The sequence below is a fragment of the Somniosus microcephalus genome, chromosome 8 (genome assembly GCF_052327205.1).
Source record: "Somniosus microcephalus isolate GS21.2 chromosome 8, FLI_Smic_1.0, whole genome shotgun sequence".
Lineage (NCBI taxonomy): Eukaryota > Metazoa > Chordata > Chondrichthyes > Squaliformes > Somniosidae > Somniosus > Somniosus microcephalus.
This window is the reverse complement of record NC_140994.1, coordinates 31,746,729-31,772,482: the sequence shown is the minus strand read 5'-3', so window position 1 is coordinate 31,772,482 and position 25,754 is coordinate 31,746,729. Positions and strand designations below refer to the sequence as shown.

General features: G+C 44.9%; 1 protein-coding gene across 2 annotated transcripts in view; it reads right to left on the bottom strand.

Moving 5' to 3' along the window:
- afap1l2 (actin filament associated protein 1-like 2) overlaps window positions 1-25,754 on the bottom strand; it is a 301,922-nt gene that overhangs the window by 54,920 nt on the left and 221,248 nt on the right. For both annotated transcript variants that reach the window (XM_085994440.1, XM_085994441.1), the window contains 3 exons: window positions 6,780-6,870; window positions 4,501-4,706; window positions 1,380-1,559 (listed from right to left, as the gene is read on the bottom strand). In XM_085994440.1, the coding sequence (XP_085850566.1) occupies window positions 1,380-1,559; window positions 4,501-4,706; window positions 6,780-6,870 (477 nt within the window). The remainder of the gene's footprint in view (window positions 1-1,379; window positions 1,560-4,500; window positions 4,707-6,779; window positions 6,871-25,754) is intronic.

Below are 25,754 nucleotides of genomic sequence, written 5' to 3'. Positions count from 1 at the left end.
GTGGTTTGATGGCTCTCGTTGTAGGCCTCTTCAGCAGCGGTCCGGGGCGCGCGGAGCGGGGTCATGAGCCAGGTGCACAAAGGATAGCCTTTGTCCCCGAGTAGCCATCCTCTTGGGGGAGGCTGTGCCTGGAACATGTCATGCACAGTACTCTGCCGCAGGATAAAGGCATCGTGGCTGCTGCCTGGGAAGCTGGCATTGACTGCCATGATGCGCTGCTTGTGGTCACACACCAGCTGCACATTCAGAGAATGGTAGCCCTTCCTGTTGCGATACTGCTCGCCATGCTCCAGAGGGGCCCGCAAAGCCACATGCGTACAGTCAATGGCGCCCTGCACCAAGGGGAATTCCCCGAGTCTGGAAAATCCCAATGCGCGCTGATGCTGGCTCTCCAGGGCCATGGGGAAGGAGATGAATTGGCTTCTCCTTCTGAACAGTGCTTCGGTCACCTGGCGGATGCAGCGATGCACGCCGTACTGGGAGATGTTTGCTATGTCCCCAGCAGCGTATTGGAAGGAGCCGGTGGCATAGAAGTTCAATGCCACCGTCACCTTCACTTCCACCGACAGAGACGTCCTGCACCTGAGCTTTGGCCGCAGATCTCGGCGAAGCAGGTGGCAGATCTCTGCAATCACCTCCTTTCGGAATCGGAGCCTTTTAACACATCGCGCGGCACTCATGTTTAGGTAGGAGCGCTGCTGGCGGTATAGCCTGACTGGGTAAGGCCTACGTGGCCGACGCCTGTAGCCCCCTCTGCCTCTAGCCAGGGCTGCCCCTCTCACAATGCGTCTGTGAGCCCTACGGACATGGAGCTGCAGCTCCGCGTTGGCACCCCATGCAACCCCCATCAAATCCTGGCAAACACTCAAATTTCCAAAAGGCCACTTGCAGCGCTCTGGCCTGAGTCCAAAAATACCTGAGCTCTTGCTGCTTGAAACCAGTTAGCTATCCTCCTTGTTGTGTCTCCATAAATGCGTTGCACAAGAGTGTTTTCTGAAAAAAGGCTGGCCTTCATACTGGAGAGCACGTCCCCTTTAATTTGCGCCCCCCGGGGCCCGCGCTGGTTGTGTTGCGTTCCTTTTTCCAAACGCTCCGGCCGCCAGCCGCACAATGGGGCGGTCCGACTGAAGTTTGGAATCGGGGCGGCCAAAGGGCGTTGCACGAGGATGTGACGTCATTTTCTGCGCGCGCATCCGGCCGGGCGCTAAACTTTGCGCCGGCGCTAACGGGCAACTTAATTTGGGGCGGGGCGCAAACAGCGCTGCGCACGGGCGCTACACGCATAGCGCCCAAAAATCACTTCTCTTAAGGCGCTAACTGCTGGCGCTAGCAACTGAAAATCTAGCCCTTTGTCTCTCTACTGTATCTCCACTCCTCACCTTTAACCACTGCTCTGCCTGCTCCTTGCTTTGCAGACCCAGTACTATAACGTCTGAATTGACTGGTGTGATCTTCAATGTATGTTCCTTCTTTTTTACTTGCTTCTCTTTATGTACAACAGTGCATCCAATCAGACTCACATCCAGTTGAGGATTCTGGTCCTTTGAGCTTTTGTAACACTGAAGGACAAAAAAAAAGACATAAGGAACACAATCAATATCGATCATTAAAAAAAGCTTTAAATTTACACTTGCTATATTTTAATACAGAGGATGAGGGTCAAACCTAACAGGTTCAGCAGCGATCCAAAGTGAAACATACAGGATTGCTTGATGAAATCTGAAATGAAGATGGCATATGCATTGCAATCATTTTGCACTTGTATGGAAATGGTTGTACTTGATATTGTTGTTGTTATTGGTGGTGGTAATGGTGCATAAGAGATTAGTGTGTAAAGTTAGGGCACATGGGACTGGGGGCAAGGTATTGACTTGGATAGAGAACTGGTTGGCAGACAGAAAGCAAAGAGTTGGAATAAACGGGTCTTTTTCCGAGTGGCAGGCAGTGACTCGTGGGGTACCGCAGGGATCGGTCTTTGGACCCCAGCTATTCACAACATATATATTAATGATCTAGACGAGGGAACTAGATGTAATATCTCCAAGTTTGCAGACGACACAAAGCTGGGTGGGCGTGTGTGCTGTGAGGAGGATGCCGAGAAACTCCAGGATGATTTGGACAGGTTGGGTGATTGGGCAGAAGCATGGCAGATGCAATAGAACGTGAATAAATGCGAGGTTATCCACTTTGGTGTCAAAAACAGGAAGGCAGATTATTATCTGAATGGCAATAGATTGGGAGAAGGGGAAGTGCAACGAGACCTGGGTGTCCTTGTGCACCAGTCGCTAAAGGTAAGCATGCAGGTGCAGTAGGCGGTTAAGAAGGCAAATGGTATGTTGGCCTTCGTAGCGAGAGGGTTCGAGTACAGGAACAAGGATGTCTTGCTGCAGTTGTTCAGGGCCTTGGTGAAACCACATCTTGAGTATTGTGTGCAGTTTTGGTCGCCTTATCTGAGGAAGGATGTTCTTGCCATGGGGGGAGTTCAGCGAAGATTCACCAGGCTGATACCTGGGATGGCAGTAATGATGTATGAGGAGAGATTGGGTCGATTGGGCTTGTACTCGCTGGAGTTTAGAAGTATGAGAGGGGATCTCATTGAAACTTAGAAAATTCTGACAGGACTGGACCGACTAGATGCAGGAAGGATGTACCCGATGGTCGGGGAGTCCAGAACCAGGGGTCACAGTCTAAGGATAAGGGGTAAGCCATTTAGGACAGAAATGAGGAGGAATTTCTTCACCCAGAGAGTGGTGAACCTATGGAATTCTCTACCACAGAAGGCAGTAGAGGCCAATTCATTAAATATATTCAAGAAGGAGTTAGATATATTTCTTAAGGCTAAAGGGATCAAGGGATCTGGGGAAGAAGCAGGGACAGGGTACTGAATTTGGATGATCAGCCATGATCACATTGAATGGCGGAGCAGGCTCGAGGGGCCGAATGACCTACTCCTCCTCCTATCTTCTATGATAAATGTTGGTTCATGGCATTTAGGAGTAAGAACACAACACAGCCTAGAAATTACTGTTGGTGATTTTAGTGTTAGAATGCTTAATGTATTTGTATCATTATTTTAGCAGAAGCATTCTTCTTTTTCTTCTGGAGTACAAGAGTAAGGAAATCTTGCTACAATTGTACAGGGCTTTGGTGAGACCACACCTGGAGTACTGTGCACAGTTTTGGTCTCCTTATTTGAGGAAGAATATACTTGCCTTAGAGGCAGTGCAACGAAGGTTCACTAGATTGATTCCTGGGATGCGAGAGTTGTCCTATGAGCAGAAGTTGAGTAGATTGGGCCTATATTCTCTGGAGTTTAGAAGAATGAGAGGTGATCTCATTGAAACATATAAGATTCTGAGAGGGATTGACAGGGTAGATGTTGAGAGGTTGTTTCCCCTGGCTGGAGTGTCTAGAACTGGGGGGCATAGTCTCAGGGTAAGGAGTCGGCCATTTAAGACTGAGGTGAGGAGGAATTTCTTCACTCAGAGGGTAGCAAATCTTTGGAGTTCTGTACCCCAAAGGGCTCAGTGAGTATATTCAAGGCTGAGATAGATAAGATTTTTGGACTCTAGGGGAATCAAGGGATATGGAGATTGGGCAGAAAAGTGGAGTTGAGGTTGAAGATCAGCCATGATCTTATTGAATGGCAGAGCTGGCTCGAGGGGCTGTATGGCCTACTCCTGCTCCTAATTCTTATGTTCTCTTCTGTGCCTAACAGTACATGGAACAACCCATAATTCCACTGCTTTACATCCAGCAGATTGTGCTCCAGGTTATTTCCCAAGTCCCTTCTTACGTAGACAGGTGTTAACTTGACTAACAAGTCCGTACCAGGAGAGCTGGCTAGATGCAATGGAGGGTCGCCACTCTACTCCCATAGGACTTGAATATTCCACTGGGTGTCACCCCAGCATTTAGAGAGTGGAACTCTTGTCTCCGCTCACCAGGACTGTCTAGAATGGGGCTCGAACCCATAACCTTCCATCTCAGAGGCAGGAATACTACCACTGAACCAAGGTTCACTCCTAGCAGAAGCACTTAAAATGAACGAGTTAATGCCTGTATTAAAATAGTGGGTAAAGAAATGTCATACAAATTCATTAATATCTGCAAAAGTCATATCTAGATTATTGTAGTAAATGCCAAGGACATGAAAAGGCTGTTAATCCATTAGACCTCATCTCTTTAGTATTCTAACTTTGTTGTTAAAGTATCCATAGATTTTTGAATGGTTGGTTGTTTTAGCCCCCACTCCTCAGCCTGGCAGATTATTCCAAATATGTATTATTGTGAGAGTAAAATTCTTCCTCCTAACTCACAGATTGTCTCTTTTTTCCACCAAGCCTGACTGTGCTGCTCCTTCCAATAAACCACAGATAAGTGCTAAGTGTTGGGGATGTCATTGCTTTTTAAGTCTTCGTTTGCAGGTTGATTTTTTTTTAAACTTTTAAAGTGTCAAACAACAATACTTTGCCACTTCCATCTGTATCGCCAATTTACCAGAAGTTTGCAGCCTTTGATGACGCACAGTTGTTTGGCCCACTGCCCCAGCCACTTCTTTCGCCAGAGGAAAGCACAAATCCGGGCATCTTTCATCAGTTCAATGGAGGCCTCTGGAGAAGGCCACTGATGGGTCATTGATTTCCCCTTGGTGCTCTCTTCCTCATCATAGGACTCATAGGAGCTACTAACAGCATCGGCCTCATCTGTAGTGAACAAAGCATCAATGTTTTTAACAGTGCTATTTTCACATAATTACATTTCAGTGCAACACTGTAATCTTTTTAACAGGCAATGACCACACTACAGGAATTACTCTCTGCCTGTTTGTTTGTTCAATGATTAACAAACAAACCCCTCCCCATATGCCAAGAAAAGCATCACTAGTAAACACCACTTCTGGAAAGACAATGGCCCGTATTTTCCGATCGCAGGCCTCCTGCGATTTGGAAGAATCTGCGCCCCTACCTGAGGGCTCCCGGGACACACACACTTCTGCTCCTGGGCCTCACCAAACTTGAGGTGCGCAGGGCCCACGTATCCCAGGGGCGCAGGTAGTTCGCAGCGTCCCTGGGATCACGTGGGCCATGGGGAGCCAATCACAGAAGGGAATCTCCCTTCATACATTTGACAGGAAGACCTGTCAAATATATGAATGGAAATCAATGAAAAAACAAGTACAATTTTTAAAAAACATCACATTTTTAAAATGACTTGAAATTACAATAAATTAAATATTTTGAACAAAAATTTAATTTTTTGAAAAAAATAATTAAAGTTTTTTACGGGGCTAAAAATAAACTTACCTTTTTATAAAGTATTTTAAAATGATAAATCAGTGAAATTTTAAAAACTTTTTTTCAACTCTTGTCCTGGTAAAACCAGGCGTAAGAATTGTAAGGGTTTTCTGTGGGCGGAGGGTCTCCAAAAAGCAGAACTATCCGCCCGCAGAGGCTCTTCTCCAGGGCAGCCGGAGGATCTATCAAGGAGGATTCTGACAGATCGGAAATGCCGGTTTTCAGCGCATGCGCAGTGCATGCCTGAAACCGGCATTTCTGATGTCCCTATGGGTGTGTACACAGCGCGTACCCACCCGTAGGGATCGGAATATCTGGGCCAATGTTCATTGGTGTAGAGATCCTTCTCATTACTTGCTTCTTTCAACCTGCAAGAGGAACCTATTTTCCAAACTTTCCTCACCCTTTAATTGACTGCACACATCAAGAGTTAAGTAACTCCACTGAACTAGTCCAGCTAGCTTTTTCTTCATATTTCCTAACTCTGGGGCATTTAAAAGCTATGTTATATCAATATGAATAAAACACTGGCAAAGTAGCCTGGTACGACAAACATTCTTGAAAAGATGGAATTAGTGATTTGAAGTGGTACCCAATAACATAACTCTATTTATTCAGCACAAAAAAGTAGTTATCTAATTACACAACACACAAATACCTGAACATAAAGGGGCCAAAAATATACACCGGGGGAGAGCATATCCCAGCATATGTTTCGATACACCCACCTGAGACCTCTGCCACTGTCCCCGCCGAGGTTGGTGAGGTTAGGGGGGGAAGGTCTGCTGTTTTACATGTGAATGGTGGGCACTCATGCACTCAGGGCACATGTCTGCCGCAACTTGCCGGTTCTGGAGAGGAACTAACTTAAAACAAAAAAATTATATTTCTCCTTTGGGGGTCCAGACCACAATCCTGACCTGAACCCCGAGGTAAGGTCCACTTCTATTTGGTGGCAGGGTCCAGCTGGTCTGACCGATCCCACTGTGAGCTGAGGACATGGGACCTCACAGCACTCGGAGTCCCTATCCCAGCCCCCAACCCCCATTTTATGTCGTTGGCCTTATAAGAGGTGAGGGCAGGCTCCGTTCTTTGCAAAGGCAGCTGAAATCCTGACATAAGACCAGGTACCAGAGTATCCAGGCCTTGATCCTATTTATGGCCCTTCCAAACCACTCCTGCCAGAGTTACAGCGAGAGTGGGTTGAAAGGGCCATGGATTATCAGCCCTAAATTGGCCAAAATTTCTTTCAAATTTTGAATAAAGTTTCTGAAGTTCATAGCAGAGGGAGACGCTGTGTGCCTTGTTTACTCAGAAACTTGCTGCATTTGTTGAAGTGCTCGTCAAATTTTTTAAAAATGAACACGTCTTCTGAATGTTAATCATACATTTAAACAAACATTCCCATGAGAAATACTTTTGTTGGCATATTTCCAGCACATTGCTGTGACTGGGTATGAAGCTTGTATTGCTGTGACGTACCAATATTGACGGTATCATATGGCTCAGCCTCCTCGTAGTGGCCTTCAACAGGTTCTGTTCTGGACAAAGGAAATGGTTCTCTGTCTGGTATCTGCAGATGGAACAAAGTAGACAAATCAATAAATACCGAGGTCCAGTGGTATTATATATACTGCCCCTCTATATATGCATATTGTACAGTACGTGCTAAATAATGACTGTTTCATTAAGAGGGCCATTTATTCAGTCAATGCTTCTAGCTCTACACATGGTACAGGACAAAAAGGAAAAAAAAGCTGCACATGCTGGAAACCTGAAATAAAAATAGAAATCCATACCAGGTCAGTCGGTATCTGCGAAGAGACAGGTTATAATGTGCTTTCTCAATGGGAAGAATTAGGCAAAAGAGACCGTTTTGCTGCCACATGACTTCCCTTTGAGAATTACTGTGTTAAAAAGAAATCCAAATTTTTATAAAATCACGTAAGAAACTTCTCTTCAATGCAACAGTTAAGATGTTACATCAGACCATGTGCTCCGACAGGGATGAATTTTATCAACAATAACAGAGTAATCATGAATGAATTTGACTCTGTGTAATGATTAGAGCAACATAGTGAGACATTGCCCCCCCGCCAAAAATCTCTTTCACCAGCACAACTATCACCAGTTCCTCTAACCTTGAATGCTAATCAGCAACATGTTTAAAGTACAGATGTTCTGCCTCTCTCAGCTTGGCGAGCACTGAAGGACATTTCTAACTGGTTACTGTAACAGCTGCTTGTGAATTTGATACAGGCTCCGCCTACCTTGATTTAACAGAAACTCTCCTTTTAAATTGTGCGGGTGAGGTTACCACTGGTCAGTTGGATGAGCAACTGTTACAGTAACCTGCAAAAACATTTCTTTACTCTTAAACATGCTGAGCAAAGCAGATTATTGGCACTTTAAAATGAGCGGCTGATTAAAATTAAAGAGCAGGTAAAGGGAAATGACTGACTGGCACTGCAAGAAAAGTATCCCTTGCGACTGCCTGTGATTTACCATTAACTTTGCAACTGCTCTGTAACTATGGCGATTTTTCCATGCCAAATCACTTGTCCTAGTAATGACCTATCGCCCCCTTAATGTGAATGGTATTGCAAGGTGTGGAAGCACTGTTGTCAGCAGTACATTAATATTGACTGCAGTTATTTTTCATTGATACACAGGAAGGCATGAAGCGCAAGGCTGACAGACATCAGTCCTGACATCAGCTCTGTGAATGACCAATCTTGCTGCCAATTTTTTGAAAATGTAGCTCAATGCATGCTGACAGCTATACCCCACTATCTTGTTAAGTCTCTCAGAGGTCACAGGTTTCCAACAGAAAACACTCTTGGTGGCGGTTCAAACACAGAACATGTTACTGCATGGGTAAGTTTAATCATTTTCTTGTAAACTTTTTATTTTTATGGTATTACAAACCTTATTTTCAGCAATAAGTCCTCAGCTTAAAGGACACAGCAAGGTGGCTGCTGAAAGTTTTAGCCAAAAATATTTGAAGTGATCTCATTGGCTCCCTTTCTTCTTCTTTGCTATTGGAAGCTGTTTGGTGACGGCCAGTTTTTCACTGGCAGTTGTTTGAAATTGCTGATTGATAGTTTTCATTCCCGCTCGCTACAAATTGGTTAGTACGTTCCATGCCTGTTCATTTCTGCTTTATCACCGTTTTGTGAATACGAAATTTCAGTCAGCCTATCAAGTGCCTGATGAAAACTTTGTATATAAATAAGTGTGATGGCGCACCTATTGCTCTCCCATGGCAGTGCACATGAACTGTATGATGCCAATACATCTTCTCGCGCTACTGCAAAAGATGGCGATGAAATGATTCCTTCGACCAGTAGATGACAGATCCTGCTACTAAAAGGACACCTGCACCAAAGAGAAACTGAAGAAATGGCGGAACTTTTCATTACAGTGAAATGTGCCATTTTATTTTATTTGTAGCTATGCAACTCCAATAGGAAAACTCAATCCAGATACCGGTGCTTGGAGGATGAGGGAAGGCTGGTGTTGATGAGGCCCACGGATTCCTTGCGGGGCACGGAATAGCATTCCGGTTTCCCACAAGCAATCTTCACAGAAAGTTAAATTAAAAAATACTTAACTTGCCGTCTCCTGGCCACTCTGCTGCCTCCGTTCACTGGCGGCTTTAGCCCTGCGCGAGCCTCCTGATTTCTGCAGTTAAAATCGCAATGCGGCACTAGGACATCATGGGGTCATGACTTCAACAATGTTAAGTAGGACACTCCACTTGCCAGGGTAGGGCAGCCCTTCTGTGCCTGAATTCGATCTGGTTAAAATGGCAGAAACAAGGCACGACTCTGCTCTGTTCTTGAATTATGGTAGCTTTTTTCAACAAATCTCATTTTTACCAATAATACATCCAGTCTCTGCCCGAAGCATGACTGCACTTAGAATCATAGAATGGTTACAGCACAGATGGAGGCCATTCAGCCCATTGAGCCTGTGCTGGCTCTCTGCAAGAGCACTTCAGCTGGTCCCACTCCCCCGCACTTTCCCTGTAGTCCTGCAAATTATTTTCCTTCAGGTAGAAACATAGAAGATAGGAGCAGGAGTAGGCCATTTGGCCCCTCGAGCCTGTTCTGCCATTTAATGAGATCATGGCTGATCATCCAAATTCAGTACCCTGTCCCTGCTTTCTCCCCATATCCCTTGATCCCTTTAGCCTTAAGAAATATATCTAACTCCTTCTTGAATATATTTAATAAGTTGGCCTCAACTGCCTTCTGTGGTAGTGAATTCCACAGGTACACCACTCTCTGGGTGAAGAAATTCCTCCTCATCTCAGTCCTAAATGGCTTACCCCTTATCCTTAGACTGTGACCCCTGGTTCTGGACTACCCCGCCATCGGGAACATCCTTCCTGCATCTAGTCTGTCTAGTCCTGTTAGAATTTTATAAGTTTCAATGAGATCCCCTCTCATTCTTCTAAACTCCAGCGAATATAAGCCTAATCGACTCAATCTCTCTTCATACGTCATTCCTGCCATCCCAGGTATCAGTCTGGTGAATCTTCGCTGCACTCCCTCCATGGCAAGAACATCCTTCCTCAGATAAGGCGACCAGAACTGCACACAATACTCAAGGTGTGGTCTCACCAAGGCCCTGTACAACTGCAGCAAGACATCCTTGCTCCTGTACTCGAATCCTCTCGCTATGAAGGCCAACATACCATTTGCCTTCTTAACCGCCTGCTGCACCTGCATGCTTACCTTCAGCGACTGGTGCACAAGGACACCCAGGTCTCGTTGCACTTCCCCTTTTCCCAATCTATTGCCATTCAGATAATAATCTGTCTTCCTGTTTTTGCCACCAAAGTGGATAAGTGCGCATTTATCCACATTATACTGCATCTGCCATGCATCTATCCAATCACCCAACCTGTCCAAATCATATTGGAGTTTCTCGGCATCCTCCTCACAGCACACACGCCCACCCAGCTTTGTGTCATCTGCAAACTTGGAGATATTATATTTAGTTCCCTCGTCTAGATCATTAATATATATTGTGAATAGCTGGGGTCCTAGCACCGATCCCTGCGGAACCCCACTAGTCACTGCCTGGCGCTCGGAAAAAGACCCATTTATTCCAACTCTTTGCTTACTGTCTGCCAACCAGTTCTCTATCCAAGACAGTACCTATCCCATGTGCTTTAACTTTGCACGCCAATCTCTTATGCGGGACCTTATCGAAAGCCTTTTGAAAGCCCAAATACACCACATCCGCTGGTTCTCCCTTATCTATTCTACTAGTTACATCTTCAAAAAATTCCAGTGGATTAGTCAAGCATGATTTACCTTTTGTAAATCCATGTTGACTTTGTCCGATCCTGTCACTGTTTTCCAAGTGCTCTGCTATTACATCTTTTACAATGGACTCTAGCATTTTCCCCACTACCGATGTCAGGCTTACCGGTCTATAATTCCCCGTTTTCTCTCCACCACCTTTTTTAAATAGTGGGGTTACATTAGCTACCCTCTAATCCATGGGAACTATTCCAGAGTCTATAGAATTTTGGAAGATGACCAGCAATGCATCTACTATTTCTAGGGCCACTTCCTTAAGTACCCTAGGATGTAAATTATCAGGCCCTGGGGATTTATCGGCCTTCAATCCCATCAATTTCCCTAACACCATTTCCCCGGCGCCCCGCGGGGGGACTGCAGAGGAGGCAGGGGATGGCAGAGGGGGCAGGTGCTGGCAGGCGGCCAGGAAAAAAAATGGCCACCCGGCACCTCCCCTTTAATTATCGCCGCCCTGGCCGCACGTAAGCCACCCTGACCCTGTTGGACATAGCATCCGGTGGTAAGTCAGGGGGCGCGACTGAAGTTTGCGGCCCGGGTACTGCGCACGGCGATGACGTCATCACCGGAGGCGCAGCGCCATGGGGTGTTACCAGCTACCGCCGCCGCTAACCTCCTGCTGAATTTCGCGGGAGACGTTAGCAGCGCCACACCCGGGCACCAGGTGCTTTGCTCCCCATTAGCGCCCTCTTAGGGTGCTAACAGGAGATGCAAAGCAACCGAATTTTGCCCCCTAAGAATCAACACTGCTGGTGAAGACCTTAACTTAACCGGAGGGCAGATTGTGCCATCGGACGGGTTGGTCTATGCGCCTTGTTTCATGTTCCTCCTGATTTTCCAGTCATTAAAATTAATGACCAGATAACTGGGAGGGATGCACTTTTTCCCTTCCATTGTGGTCACTTTCATTTAAATTGTTGCCAGAGGTTGCTTCTGGGTCTCATTGCGATATTGGATGATCAAGGTCGCTGACGGAAAAGAACAGTGTTCTCATTCACTGCACCATTGCCACCCTCTTTAACATTGCAGTGGATTGAGATAAACCTTCGTAAGAATCTTAGCTAACAAGAACTGTTCTAGTTAGCCACATTTTCCCATAAGCCCTTCACTAGATCAGTGATATTCTTTCTTTGTTTCTTTTCCTCTGCCCAAGCATTTAATAAACTTTGTTCCCAGTGTGCTTTAATAGTTCATGGCCCGACAGATCTGTGCACGAAGTGGTGATTCAGTCACAAACTTAAATTCAGGATGAATTTGCCTCATACAAAACCCAATTTTGTGTGTGATGCTAATCATTGAGAATAAGCCAATTCATCCAGATTGCAGAGAGAATAATACATTATTCTTATTTGGGTAAAATTGTTATTTTTTGATGCTATATTTTCAATCTATATTTTCATAGAATCATAGAAAGTTACAGCACAGAAGGAGGCCATTTCGGCCCATCGTGTCCGCGCTGGCCAACCAAGAACTGACCAGCCTAATCCCACTTCCCAGCTCTTGGTCCATAGCCCTGCAGGTTACAGCATCCCAAGTGCACATCCAAGTACTTTTTAAATGTGGTTAAGGTTTCTGCCTCTACCACCATTTCAGGCAGTGAGTTCCAGACCCCCACAACCCTCTGGGTGAAGAAATTTCCCCTCAAATCCCCTCTAAACCTTCCCCCAATTATTTAAATCTGTGCCCCCTGGTTTTTGACCCCTCTGCTAAGGGAAATAGGTCCTTTCTATTCACTTTATCTAGGCCCCTCATAATTTTATACACCTCAGTAAGGTCTCCCCTCAGCCTCCTCTGTTCCAAGGAAAACAGACCCAGCCTATCCAGCTAAGATTCCTATCCTCATAGCTAAGATTCTCTACTCCCGGCAACATCCTTGTAAATCACCTCTGTACCCTCTCTAGTGCAATCACATCTTTCCTGTAATGTGGTGACCAGAACTGCACGCAGTACTCTAGCTGAGGCCTAACTAGTGTTTTATATAGTTGAAGCATAACCCCCCTGCTCTTGTATTCTATGCCATGGCTAATAAAGGCAAGCATTCCGTATGCCTTCTTAACCACCTTATCTACCTGGCCTGCTACCTTCAGGGATCTGTGGACATGCACTCCAAGATCCCTTTGTTCCTCTACACTACTCAGTGTCCTACCATTTAATGTGTATTCCCTTTCCTTGTTAGCCCTCCCCAAATGCATTACCTCACACTTCTCCGGATTTAATTCCATTTGCCACTGTTCTACCCACCTGACCAATTTATTGATATCTTCCTGCAGCCTACACCTTCTTCAGTATCAACCACACAGCCGATTTTAGTATCATCTGCAAACTTCTTAATCATACCCCCTATATTCAAGTCTAGATCATTGATATATACCACAAAAAGCAAGGGACCTAGTACTGAGCCCTGCGGAACCCCACTGGAAACAGCCTTCCAGTCACAAAAACACCCATCAACCATTACCCTCGGCTTCCTGCCTCCAAGTCAGTTTTGAATCCAACTTGACACTTTGCCCTGGATCCCATGGGCTTTTAACTTCGTGACCAGTCTGCCACGTGGAACCTTATCAAAAGCCTTGCTAAAGTCCATATACACTACATCAAACGCACTACCCTCATCTACCCTCCTTGTTATATCCTCAAAAAATTCAATCAAGTTTGTCAGACACGACCTTCCCTTAACAAATCCGTGCTGTCTATCCTTGATTAATCCGTGTCTTTTTTTTCCAATAATTTTCCCACCACCGAGGTTAGGCTGACTGGCCTGTAATTACTTGGTCTTTCCTTTTTTCCCTTTTTAAACAAGGGTACCACATTAGCAGTCCTCCAGTCCTCCGGCACCATACCTGAAGCCAGAGAGGATTGGAAAATGATGGTCAGGGACACTGCTATTTCCTCTTTTGCTTCGTTTAACAGCCTGGGATACATTTCATCTGGGCCTGGGGATTTATCCACTTTTAAAGCTGCTAAACCCCTTAATACTTCCTCTCTCACTATGTTTGTTTCATCTAATATTTCACACTCCTCCTCCCTGATAGCAATGTCTGCTTCGCCTCTCTCCGTTGTGAAAACGGACGCAAAGGGCTCGAATTTCATCGGGCCGTTGAAGCGGGATTGGAGGCGTGTGGGGGGTTAAAATCACGAAATCGGGGAGCACGAACCCATCCCGCCTCCAACCCGCCTCCATGCCCGTTTCACAGGAGGCGGGTACCCGACCTGTGCTGGGAGCCGCACAGAAAGCAGAATGGCCGCGAGCTGTCAAAAGTTGCAGCCTCTGCTTTCTGTTTTGGAGAGATCTCTAAATCAACCTGAGAGGAAGGAATTAACTTAGAGTACAGATTGTCAGTGTTTGACAGCTTCAAAGAGCTGTCAAACGCTGATATATCATCTGTCAAAAGCTCTTGACAGATGAAATGTCAATCTGTGACGTCACCTGTTGCCGGGTGGCCCTTAATTGGCCCAGCGGGCTCAACAAGGTCAATCAAGGGAAAATCGAGTGGGTTGGCCACAACTCGATGGAGGCGGGACTACAACCCCAAAAGTGGGAGTCCCGCCTCCTACTCGCCTCCATTGATAAAATCCAGCCCAAATTATTCATTAAGAACCCTACCAACGTCTCCCGCCTCCACACACAGATTACCCTCATGATCTCTAATAGGCGCTACCCTTTCTTTAGTTATCCTCTTATACTCTTAATATATTTATAAAACATCTTTGGGTTTTCCTTGATTTTACTTGCCAAGAATTTTTCACGCTCTCTCTTTGCTTTCCTAATATCCTTTTTAATTGCACCCCTGCACTTTCTGTACTCCTCTAAAGATTCTGGAAAATTTAGCCCTCGGTATCTGTCATACACCTCCCTTTTTTTCTTTATCCTACCCTGTTTGTCCCTAGACATCCGGGGGCTCTAGATTTGTTAGTCCCACCTTTTTTCTTTAAGGGCACATATTTGGTCTGAACCCTCCGGCTCTCGTCCTTGAATGCCTCCCACTGGTCTGACACTGATTTACCTTCAAGTAGCTGCTTCCAGTCCACTATGGCTAAATCCCCTCGGAGCTTAGCAAAATTTGCTTTTCCCTAATTTAAATTTTTTATTCCTGGTCTATCCTTGTCCTTTTCCATAACTACCTTAAATCTAACAGAATTATGGTCACTAGCACCAAAATGCTCCACCACTGATGCGCCTTCTACCTGTCCAGCTTCATTCCCTAAAAACAGTCCAGAACCGCCCCCTCCCTTGTTGGGCTTGCTACATACTGGCTAAAAAAGTTCTCCTGGATGCATTTTAGGAATTCCGCACCCTCTATACCCTTCACACTAATTTTATCCCAGTTAATATTGGGGTAGTTGAAATCCCCTACTATTACTGCCCTATAGCTTTTGCACTTCTCAGAAATTTGTCTACATATTTGCTCTTCTATCTCCCTCTCACTGTTTGGGGGTCTGTAGTACACTCCCAGCAGCGTGATCACCCCTTTTTTGTTTTTCAATTCGACCCATATGGCCTCGTTTGATGATCCCTCCAATATATCATCCCTCCTCACAGCTGTAATAGTTTCTTTAATAAATACCGCAACCCCCCCTCCCTTTTTACCTCCCTCTCTATCCCGTCTGAAAATCCTGTAACCAGGAATGTTGAGCTGCCATACCTGCCCCTCTTTCAGTCACATCTCTGTAATAGCTATAATATCATAGTCCCAAGTATCTACCTGTGCCCTCAGCTCATCTGCCTTGTTCGCTATACTCCTTGCATTGAAATATATACCATTTAGTACAGGCAAACCTCCTTGTTGACTACTCTCTATCCCTTGATTCCTCTGTCCTTCCGATTTACTTTCTATGTTTTTGTTTTCCAATTCCAGTTTTTCTTCCCTCCCTACTGACTCTATCCTTACGTTCCCATCCCCCTGCAAGCTAGTTTAAACCCTCCCCAACAGCACTAGCAAACCCTCCCACGAGAAGATTGGTCCCATTCCCGTTGAGGTGCAACCCGTCTGGCTTGTAGAGGTCCCACCTCCCCCAGAAATGGTTCCAATTCCTCAGGAATCTAAAGCCCTCCCTCCTACACCATCTCTCCAGCCACGCATTCATCTGCTCTATCTTCCTGTTTCTGTACTCTCTAGCACATGGCACTGGTAGTAATCCGGAGATTACTACCTTTGAGATCCTGCTTTTTAACCTCTTTCCTAGCTCCCTAAACTCTGCCTGCAGTTCCTCATCCCTCTTCCTACCTATGTTGTTGGTACCGATATGGACCACGACCTCTGGCTGTTCACCCTCCCCCCTCAGAATGCCCTGCAGCCGTTCAGTGACATCCTTGACCTTGGAATCAGGGAGGCAACATACCATCCTGGAGTCACGTCTGCTCCCCTATCGAATCCCCTATCACTATTGCTCTCCCTCTCCTCTCCACCCCCCCCCCCCCCACCACCACAGGTGCAGCTGAGCCTTCCATGGTGCTGTGGACTTGGCTCTGGCTGCACTCCCCAGATGAACCATCGCCCTCACCAGTACTCAGCATCGAATAGTGGTTGGTGAGCAAGATGGGCTCAGGGGACTCCTGCACTACCTGCCTGGTCCTCCTCTTCTGTCTGGTGGTCACCCATTCCCTCTCTGCCTGCACACTCTTAAGCTGTGGGGTGACCACCTCCCGAAATGTGCTATCCACGTAGCTCTCAGCCTCACGTTTCAACTTTAAAAATATCAGCATAATGATTAAAAGCTGTATTTTTTTAAATTTATTGGTTTTCTTCACTTATACATAATAAATTCTAAAGCAGAATGTGAGCATAATGTGTTTGGCATTTAATCTTGGACGGCTGGACTTCCTCTGTATCTTGGAGTGTATGAATATGTTTCTCATTAACTAATCTCTATACAAACGATATTCTGTAAAATCGGAATATGCAGTGTTCTACAAAGGAATGAGGATAAACTATGTCACATAAACAAAACTAATTTATCACCCACTGTGCGCAGGTAACAGCTACAAAATATCAACTGGGTGCAAACAAGGTGACTCAAAGGCATTCTCTTCAAATATAACCCTCATTTGCAGTCACATGGATGCAATTAACTGCCTTATTAAGTGTCTGGCTTGTGGTTTCTGAAGTCATATCTTAATATAGCTTGTGATCCTAAAACATGTGCTTTGATGCATGTGTGGACACGTCCTCAAAGCTAACTTTTTCATCCAGAACGGCCACTTATTTGTACTCGAAGGTTGCTACACTTGTGATGCAAACAAGGCACCGAGTCTGGCACACGTCGCAGACCAGTCAGCTGGGAAACAAGTGTCTTTACTGTAGCTTTGGGCAGATGATGCTTGTTACACCATGTTGAACCATAGTGCAAACTCTTCCTTCCAGACCCTCTTGTATTAACAAACTTCTTCTCGATGATCCAATGTATCATAGCAAGTAAAAGAGCTTCAATTTTGGTAATACAATGCCTCTCTTGGTTCCGCTGATAGCCCAGTAGGTAAATGCGCCAACTGGTGTGGTACTGAGTGATACAGGACAGGTTTGATCCCAAGTCTATGTCGATTTCAGCCAGGGCAGCAGCAGGGGGTTCTGCAATTGACTTTTGTATCCCTAAGCCAAGAAGGGTACATGGAATTTAATATAAACAACTGCACATAGGAAGAAAAAATGGGCAACTTAAGTAATCCATGAATGGTGGTTAAAAAAGCTAAGGGTGCATTTAAAAGAGATTTAGGGGTCTCAGGAGACTTGTCACTCATCATGTCCAATTATTGCACAATGGCAATCAACAAAGCCAATAGAATGCTGATCATACGTAATCTTTAATGCTCTGGCCAGGTCACCCCTTGAATATATGTCTGGTTCTGGTCACCAAGACACTAGTCCTGGAGATGGTTTAAAGAAGAACCATAGGACCAAGCAAGGAGGAAAAACTGGTGAAACTTGGGGCTTTTCTGCCTTGATAGTGCAAGACGACACAGGTTTAAAGTAGCAAAAGTCAATTTAGGCCAAATGTTGGGAATTCTATACGAGAAGAGTGATCAAAGCATGGGATGGACTTCCGAGTAGGGTAGTGGAGTTTAAAACCTTCAAATTGTTGTTGAAAACAACTAGATGCTATGATGGGAAACTGCAGTTTATTTCTGGCTGGATGACTAGGGTTGGCCAAAAAGCAAAATAGTCAGTCCTGCGGGAGATGGATCCCTGCAGTAGCTTAATCCAACAGACAGCTCAAAGACCAGCATCATTTTTCAAGCTTTGTTTCCAATTGCGAATCCTTTGCTCTATATCAGTGCATCGATCACCTCTGCTTCGTGCGCTGATGTGGACATCAGTGATCATCCTTGGTTCCGAGGGACTGCCGAAGAAGATGTGGACAGTTACATTTTTAGGTGTGTTGTCCCTCTCCAGCATTGCTGGCCACCTGTTGTACACTGGTCTTTTAACACCCAGCGTTGCTAAGATGATAAATGACGGAAAGTGGGACATATCACTCCATCATTACCATTTCATCTAAATATGCCCATCCATATTTGAGGGGCACTCACCTGAACTGGCCTTATTTGCAGCAGAAAAGTTGGCAAACTACAAAATGGGCAAGAATCTGGTGATGTGGGCCCCTACTCCACTTTCTGCCCTCTCCACCCGAATGCTGCCGTTAAAACAGCGCAACGGCGGAGGAAAATCATGGGGAAGGTCTTCTCAGTGCACTACAAAAAGCAAAACCGTAAATGCATTTACAAGTGCACAGAGAAAATCTTCCTCTCCCCACTTGTTTCACAAGGACTTGGTAAATTAATTTGCTAAACATGCACTTTTCAGGGTAATGTGATCGTTTCTTAGGTTAAATAAAACATTACTGAACACCATGGGGCAAATTGTCAGAAACCCTATTCTTGGTGCAGAGTCTTACTCAGCGGGAGTACAGCTCAGACACGGAAGTCAGCTATCAGTTCACTGAGGTCCTTATTTTCGAGTGATGATTATTGTGCTCTTGTGGCAATGAATTAATATTATATATTACAAAAATACTAAATATTTTGAATTTTAATAAATCCAGGTTGTATATGTTGGATGTCTGGTAGGATCTCAAGAAATGTAACATTCATTACAAATTCCAGCATCATTCCTATAGACACTGCAAAAAATTTACATTTTGTCAATATTTTTAAAAAAAAACTTATTTTGCAGAGGATACAGGAATTTGTCTGACCAGCTACATTACCATAATAGGAAGACCATGGAAAGGGGAGAGATGTGTATTTGAATAATCTGCCACGTTCACCAATTATTCCTGGAAGGACGGGAATCTCAGTTTCTTTTACCTCTTTATTATTTATTTTTCCATCCATATTTGCTTTTTCCTTTCTTGCTTCCATTCTAATGTTGCTTTACATTGCCTCTGTCTCTTTGTATCTCCTGTCTTTTTGTTGTCCTCAAATAATTCACAGAACCCGATTATCAATGATGTAAAGCTTCATGATGTGATGGAAAGTACTGCCCTTACACAGTTTCCTATAGTTTTACTATGACCAAGGTTTGTTACCATGCCAAAACCTTGTACTGTATATTGAAAACAGCTACAATCTACAGATGGCCTCTTCAAATGGAAGACCATGGTGCAGAAATGCACCATAAAGGCATTTTGTTTGGCTGGTGCTGGGCTGAGAGGCATGCATATGGACAGCCCAGCTGTCAAAAATCTGTGGGAAATTATAGGCAAACACCATGGACATGAGTGTGAAAAATGAAGCTAATTTCTAATAATATATAGAAAAATCTAATTTGTATTTAACTACCTCACGAAACAAAAATATTCCCCCCCAAAATTGTTTAATCCCTGCTGTATAAACGGCAGGAGGCTCTGACCAATAATACTAATGAGCTTCCTTTCACATCATTGCTCTTTGAAATTGAGGTGTCCACTACAATTTGCCGCAGTGCCCGGGGAGACAGAAGCACAGAAAGGGCGGAGAGTGACAGGGGCACAGTGAGTGAGCAACAGAAAGGTCAAAGAGTGATCGGCACAGGGGGAGAAACACAGAACGAAAGGGACAAAAAAAGAGAAACATAGAGAAAGGGGGTAGATTAACAGACACAGTTAAATAGAGACTATTAAATAAATTCTACTGTTACCACAAAGACAAGGATTGTCCCCCATCTGTGACTTGGTGAGATTGGCGAATGAGATAGGTGAACCTTCGTCTGATTACAACTGCATCTGCAGGCTTTAAAAACCCACGGTTGGCGTCACCTAACCATTACTTCGTTTTATTTATTTTGCCAAGTGCCTCTACTCTTCTTCTCTTCTACTCTACACTTCTACTCTTTTCAACCTTAGTACTGTCTATCTGATGGGCCTGACATTTTCAGCTAGGTTTCACTACAGATCAAAAAGGATATAATCTATAGTTGTCAGCATTCCTCCTTTATATCGTTCTCTTGTAGATTTTTTTCATGCACACACACACACTCCAAGTGTCATTTCGTGTGAACGACAGGACTGTGAATATAGAGCAGATCCTGGGAATGACATTTTTAGATGTGAATTAGCCACATGTGCAGCATCAGTTCATGCCAACACTTGGTTGGTCTTCAACCCAGCAGCTGTACTCACCCTGGGTGGGGTGGTGGAGATGGCCTGGAATCTGAAAGTGGAACTGGCTGGTGGCAGTGATGGGTGGTAATTTTGCTACACATTCTAAACACATCAGAAAGCCTCCAAGCAAAGACAAGTCTGAAAATATCAACAAAAATGCTGATAAATTCAATGTAACCTCCTAAACCACATTTATGTATTAATAACATGTCTATAATGAAGAATCTCCAATTTTCTTGACTATAACATTTCAATGGAGCCAGCATGGATTTATATTTCCTTGTCGCCTATTCTGTCCATTAAACACGCACATTTATCTTGTTCATTGGGTTGGGAAGGACATCTACAGTAAATATTCACCCAGCTTAAATGCTTGAGTGCAGGCTTGCCTCTGCATGTGCAGTCCCTACTGGTGGGATTTAGTACAGATGCACCAAACTAACTGTATAGTTAGAAGCTGCTCAATTTTAAAGTTCTCATCCTTGTTTTCAAATCCCTCCATGGCCTCATCCCTCCCTATCTCTGTAATTGCCTCCAGCCCTACAACCCTTTGAGATAGCTGCGCTCCTCCAATTCTGGCCTCTTAAAATTGGGGATGCTCAATCGCTGCACCATTGTCGACCGTGCCTTCAGCTGCCAAGGCCCTAAGCTCTGGAATTCCCTCCCTAAACCTCTCCACCTCGCTTTCCTCCTTTAAGACGCTCCTTAAAATCTCCTAATATCTCCTTATGTGGCTCGGTGTCAAATTTTGTTTGATAACGCTCCTGTGAAGCGCCTTGGGACATTTTACTACATTAAAGGTGCTATATAAATACAAGCTGTTGTTGTTGTTGCATTGAATAAGAGAAATGAAAATCCGAGGGGCCTTTCTCCTTCCTCTCTCTCTGCCTGTGCTCCCCCTTTCTCCATAAGAACAAAATTTAATTTACAGGGTTCATCTGAATCCTCCCCACTGTATGGTCCTGTATTATTATCATTAGATTATTCACTCCAAGTTTTGCTGTGTTTGTATTCCGAAATCTTTTTTTTCTAAAACTCATTGGCCAGGATTTTCCACTGCCCTTTTCAAGCCCCTTTTTCTGTTTTTTGCCCATTCATTTTAATGGCCAGAAAACTGTGGGTTGCAGATTAGAGAAGTAGAAATCTCAGCCACTGACTCCGAGTCTCATCTGATTGAAATAGTCACTTTTCAATTTGACTGTGCAGCCGAGAGTGCTGTGCAAGTTCAGTTCCTCATTTGTGATTAAAAAAAGAATTTTCTCTTAAGTTTTTGCTAATATTTGTTAATTAATTTTGGCAAGGGGTTGACTTCTCGGGTTAGTGTTAAAATGGTCGAACAGATCATTAATCCTTTCTATTGATACTGCACTTACCTTTTACTCATGTCTACTTTTTTGTGAAAGTTAACAAACAACGGGAAGTACAGCCCTTGAATGATCATTAGGCACATATATGGAGAACATACTAGAATTCGTAGAGAAGTGTGACAAATATCTCCACACAAGGGAGGCTTCCTACTTAACTCAAATTATGGTAAGCCTCATGAGTGGAGATGTTTAATAATGTTTTTCCCTGCTGGTTGTGGCATATTCTATTTTTAAACACATGTTTCCACTGCAAAAATAGCACCTCCCTGCAAATATAACGGGGCTGAATTCGTGGTCGGCGGCTTCCCGCGGGCGGATGCCTCCGAACGGCAAAATAGCTACGCACCTACTTGATGGTCCTGGATCCACGCTCCTGGGCCTCAATGCGTAGGCCTGCGTAGATGCCCACGTATCACGGGGCGCAGGCGGTTCGCAAGCGCCCCTGGGATCACGTGGCCCAGCCCAACCAATGAAAGAAGGGGATCCCCATTCATGCTTATGGGGATTCTGTACATACGGCTTCCCCATAAGCATGAATGGGGATCACATAAAACATAACCAATAACATTTTTAAAAATTACATATTTAAAATTAATTAAAATACAATTTAATTAAACATTTAAAACAAAAATTAAATGTTTTGAAAAATAAATTTAAATGTTTCAGAGGGGCTGAAAATAACCGTAATTTATTTTACAGATGTTTTAATGTTTAAATAAATGAAAAAAAAATTATTTTTATATTCATTTAAACTCTTACGCTGGTAAAAGCAGGCCTTATGCTTTTACCAGGTGTAAGAATTTAATGGGCATTCGCTGGGCAGAAGTTGGGCAAATAGCGCAACGGTCCGCCCGTAGAGGCCCTTTTCCCGGGGATGGCTACGATCTGTCAAGAAGATTCTTGACAGATCGCAAGTTCCGGGTTTTCGCGCATGTGCTTTGCGCACGAAAACCCGGAACTTGCGCGGCCCTTATGGGCGCGAACGCAGCACGTACACACCCGTAGGGGCCGCAAAATACGGGCCAATGTATTCTGAATTTGTTAAAACTAGTCTAAGGTTTCTCACTGTATCCTAATCCCGATGGCTCACTGGGTAAATGCACGGAATGATGTGCTTTATGGGGGGATTGTCCTGCATCTACGCCTAGGTGCACTGGACTGCCTGAGGGCAGCAAATATCGGAAAATCGGGTGGGATGGAGCGCAAGTCTGCAAAGTAATAAAAACAGAAAATGCTGGAAATACTCAGCAGGTCAGGCAGCATCTATGGAGAGAGAAACTGAGTTAACGTTTCGGGTCGATGACCTTTCATCATAACCTGTACAGAGTCTGTAAAGCAACCTGCCCGATTAATCTAAGTGGAGGAAAATCGGCCAAACTCTTTTACAGGCATGCATTCCGACTCACCTGATTTTTTGATATTCGCTGCACCCTGTGTACAGCCCTAGGAAATTTCTTTACCCTTCCTCCCTAAGGATTCTTGCTACAGAACTATGTTACTAATTGTTTTTGTATGTATTTAACAAAAGGAATCCTGACAATTACCTGGTAAACCTCGTGCCAAAACTACTCTGAGATCAGCTTTAAACTATGGCCTAGAAATTGGGTTTTGGCGCAGCGACGGCTTTAGCGCCGGAAGTTAGTGCTGGAGCTAAGTCGCGCTGGGCGGGCCAAAAATTCACTAGTTCTGCGCCCAAACGGCTGCCGGCGCTGCTGAAAGCTGTTTGCGCCTGAAAACTGGCGCTACGCGCTGAATTGCGGCACTATTCCGGCGCTGCGGCGCCCGCTGCGGTGCGGCAGGTTCGGGAAGTGCAGGCCTCCTCCTTCCCTTAAGGAGGAGCTGCCTGCACCCGGCCGCGGCCCGCGAAAATCATTGTAAAAATGAGCCCGGCACCTCGGACAAGTGCCGGGCTTGCATCTGTCCCGGGGGGGGGGGGGGAGAAGTCCGGGGAGGGAGCTGCGGCCAGGCGGCCGGCGGGAAAGCGGCCGGCCGCCGCGGGGCCTTTAATGCGCCGGCGCAATGTCCAGTAAGGCACCTCTGCCAGAACGTTGCTTGCGGCTGCCACGGGCGAGGCGGCCGCAAATCAATTTCGGAGTTCGGGCGGGTTACCATGGCAACCGGGACGCTGCGCACACCGATGACGTCATCGGTGCCGGCGCAGCGCTAACGGCCTAACGCCGATTTAGGGACCCACTCAATTTCCAAACTGGCCATAACTCCGGCGCTAGGCCCTCTAGCGCCTCAAAAGCGGCGCTAAGCCTACCGAATTTCTAGGCCTATATTTCTTAGAGAGGCTCCAAAGATTGGTGGAAGGTATTTTTGCCTCTGAGGATGTCATGTGTCCAATTCAATGGTTCACAGGATATTTCACAAATGTCCAGCTGTGCAATAATGTCAAGATATCTTACACCTTGTAAAGGCTCTAAAATGTCAAGGGTTATTATTCTGATTTTAATCTGAGTGTCAAGGGAATTGCATCATTCTTGAACCATGATGCTGACAGGGCTACAACTTGACTGGGTTGCCTAGAGTAAAAAAAACAATAGCTGAAACGTAGGTCATTTTAAGTGAGATGATTGAATAGCTTCTTATTCACTATGGTTTTCAGGGGCTTTAGCACAATTAGGGATACTGGGCTGCACTTATCAGATTCTGACTTGGATCTATCTGTGGCTAGGCATGATCTTTGCTGATAGATAGAATAACAGGGAAATATTAAAGCGATGAACAAGCAGAATAGCTAATACAAAAGCAAAATACTGCTGGAAATCTGAAATAAAAACAGAAAATGCTGGAAATACTCAGCAGGTCAGGCAGCATCTATGGAGAGAGAAATTTGGGTCGGAGGCTTCCCGCGGGTGCAAGCCCCCGACCTGCACTTACCTAGCGCGCCGGCCGTTGTGCTGTGGGCCCGCATGGGATTCCGATCCTGGGCCTGCTCCAACTGCCGGCGCGCAGTGCTTGCGTAACCCAGGGGCGCAGTTAGTTCGAAGCATCCCCTGGGATCACGTGGGCCATGGATAGCCAATGGTAGCAGGGAATCTGTATTCATAGCTTTGACAGGAAGACCTGTCAAATCTATGAATACAATTCAGCCCCAAAACATAACTAAAACTTCAATTAAATTTTTAAAAAGCATCACATTTTTAAAATAACTATAAATTACATAAAATAACTATTTTAAACAATAATTTAAATTTTTGAAAAAATTAATTACAGTTTCTAACAGGGCTAAAAATAAACTTACCTTTCCTTAAAGTATTTAAAAATAATAAACCTGTGGGAAAAAATGTTTTAATGTTACTTAATTCACCACTTACCTTGTTAAAAGCAGGCCTTGCGACTGCTTTTTAAAAGCGTAGCTCCTGGAGACTTACCCTCCCGGAGAAACCTGCAAAAAAAAAAGAAGTTCCAGGTGTACGCGCTGCCTCTCCGGCGCACGCGTTCGACCTGTGAACCCCTTCCTTTAAGGGAACGGAATTTCCGGTTTCCCACGCATGCGCAGTGCATGCACGAAACCAACACTTTCGTTGGGCCTACACGTGAGTACCCAGCGCGTACTCACCTGTGGGGACCCGAATTTCTGGCCCAAATTATGTTTCAGGTCGATGACCCTTCATCAGAACTAGCAGAATAGCTAGTTCCTCAGAGAGAACTTTTGAACCTTCAGTTCATTTGCCTTCTGGGACAGTATCTTTCCTAAGATCAGCCTTTGAAATGCTTAACTTGGTAGTTTACCTTGATTCAACTGATTGGTTTGCTATACAGGAAACTTTCGATTAACCGGCCCCTAAATAACCGGAAATGTCGGTTAACCGGCAAAATTCAGGAGTCGGTTCAGGTAACTTTTATTACTTGCACAGCAACAAATGGAGGAAGGCAAGGGTTTGGCTGCAGCTGTTGCTAAGCTACAGGGACGCTTGCAACTTGTGGACGTTGTTCTGAAGCTGTTGCTAAGCAACAGGGTTTGTTGGTTTATATGGAGCTCTCAGCTCCGTATCTTTTACTATAGCGTTCGGTTATCCGGAATTGTTGCTGAACTGGCACCACGTCGGTCCCGTCCGTGCTGGATACCAGAAGGTTTCCTGTACTTGGATTGAACTTTCAGTACTAGACCGGAAATTCCAGAATTTCCTGGATAATGTAACAGTTAACATTTCTGGCTTATTCATAGAGATATG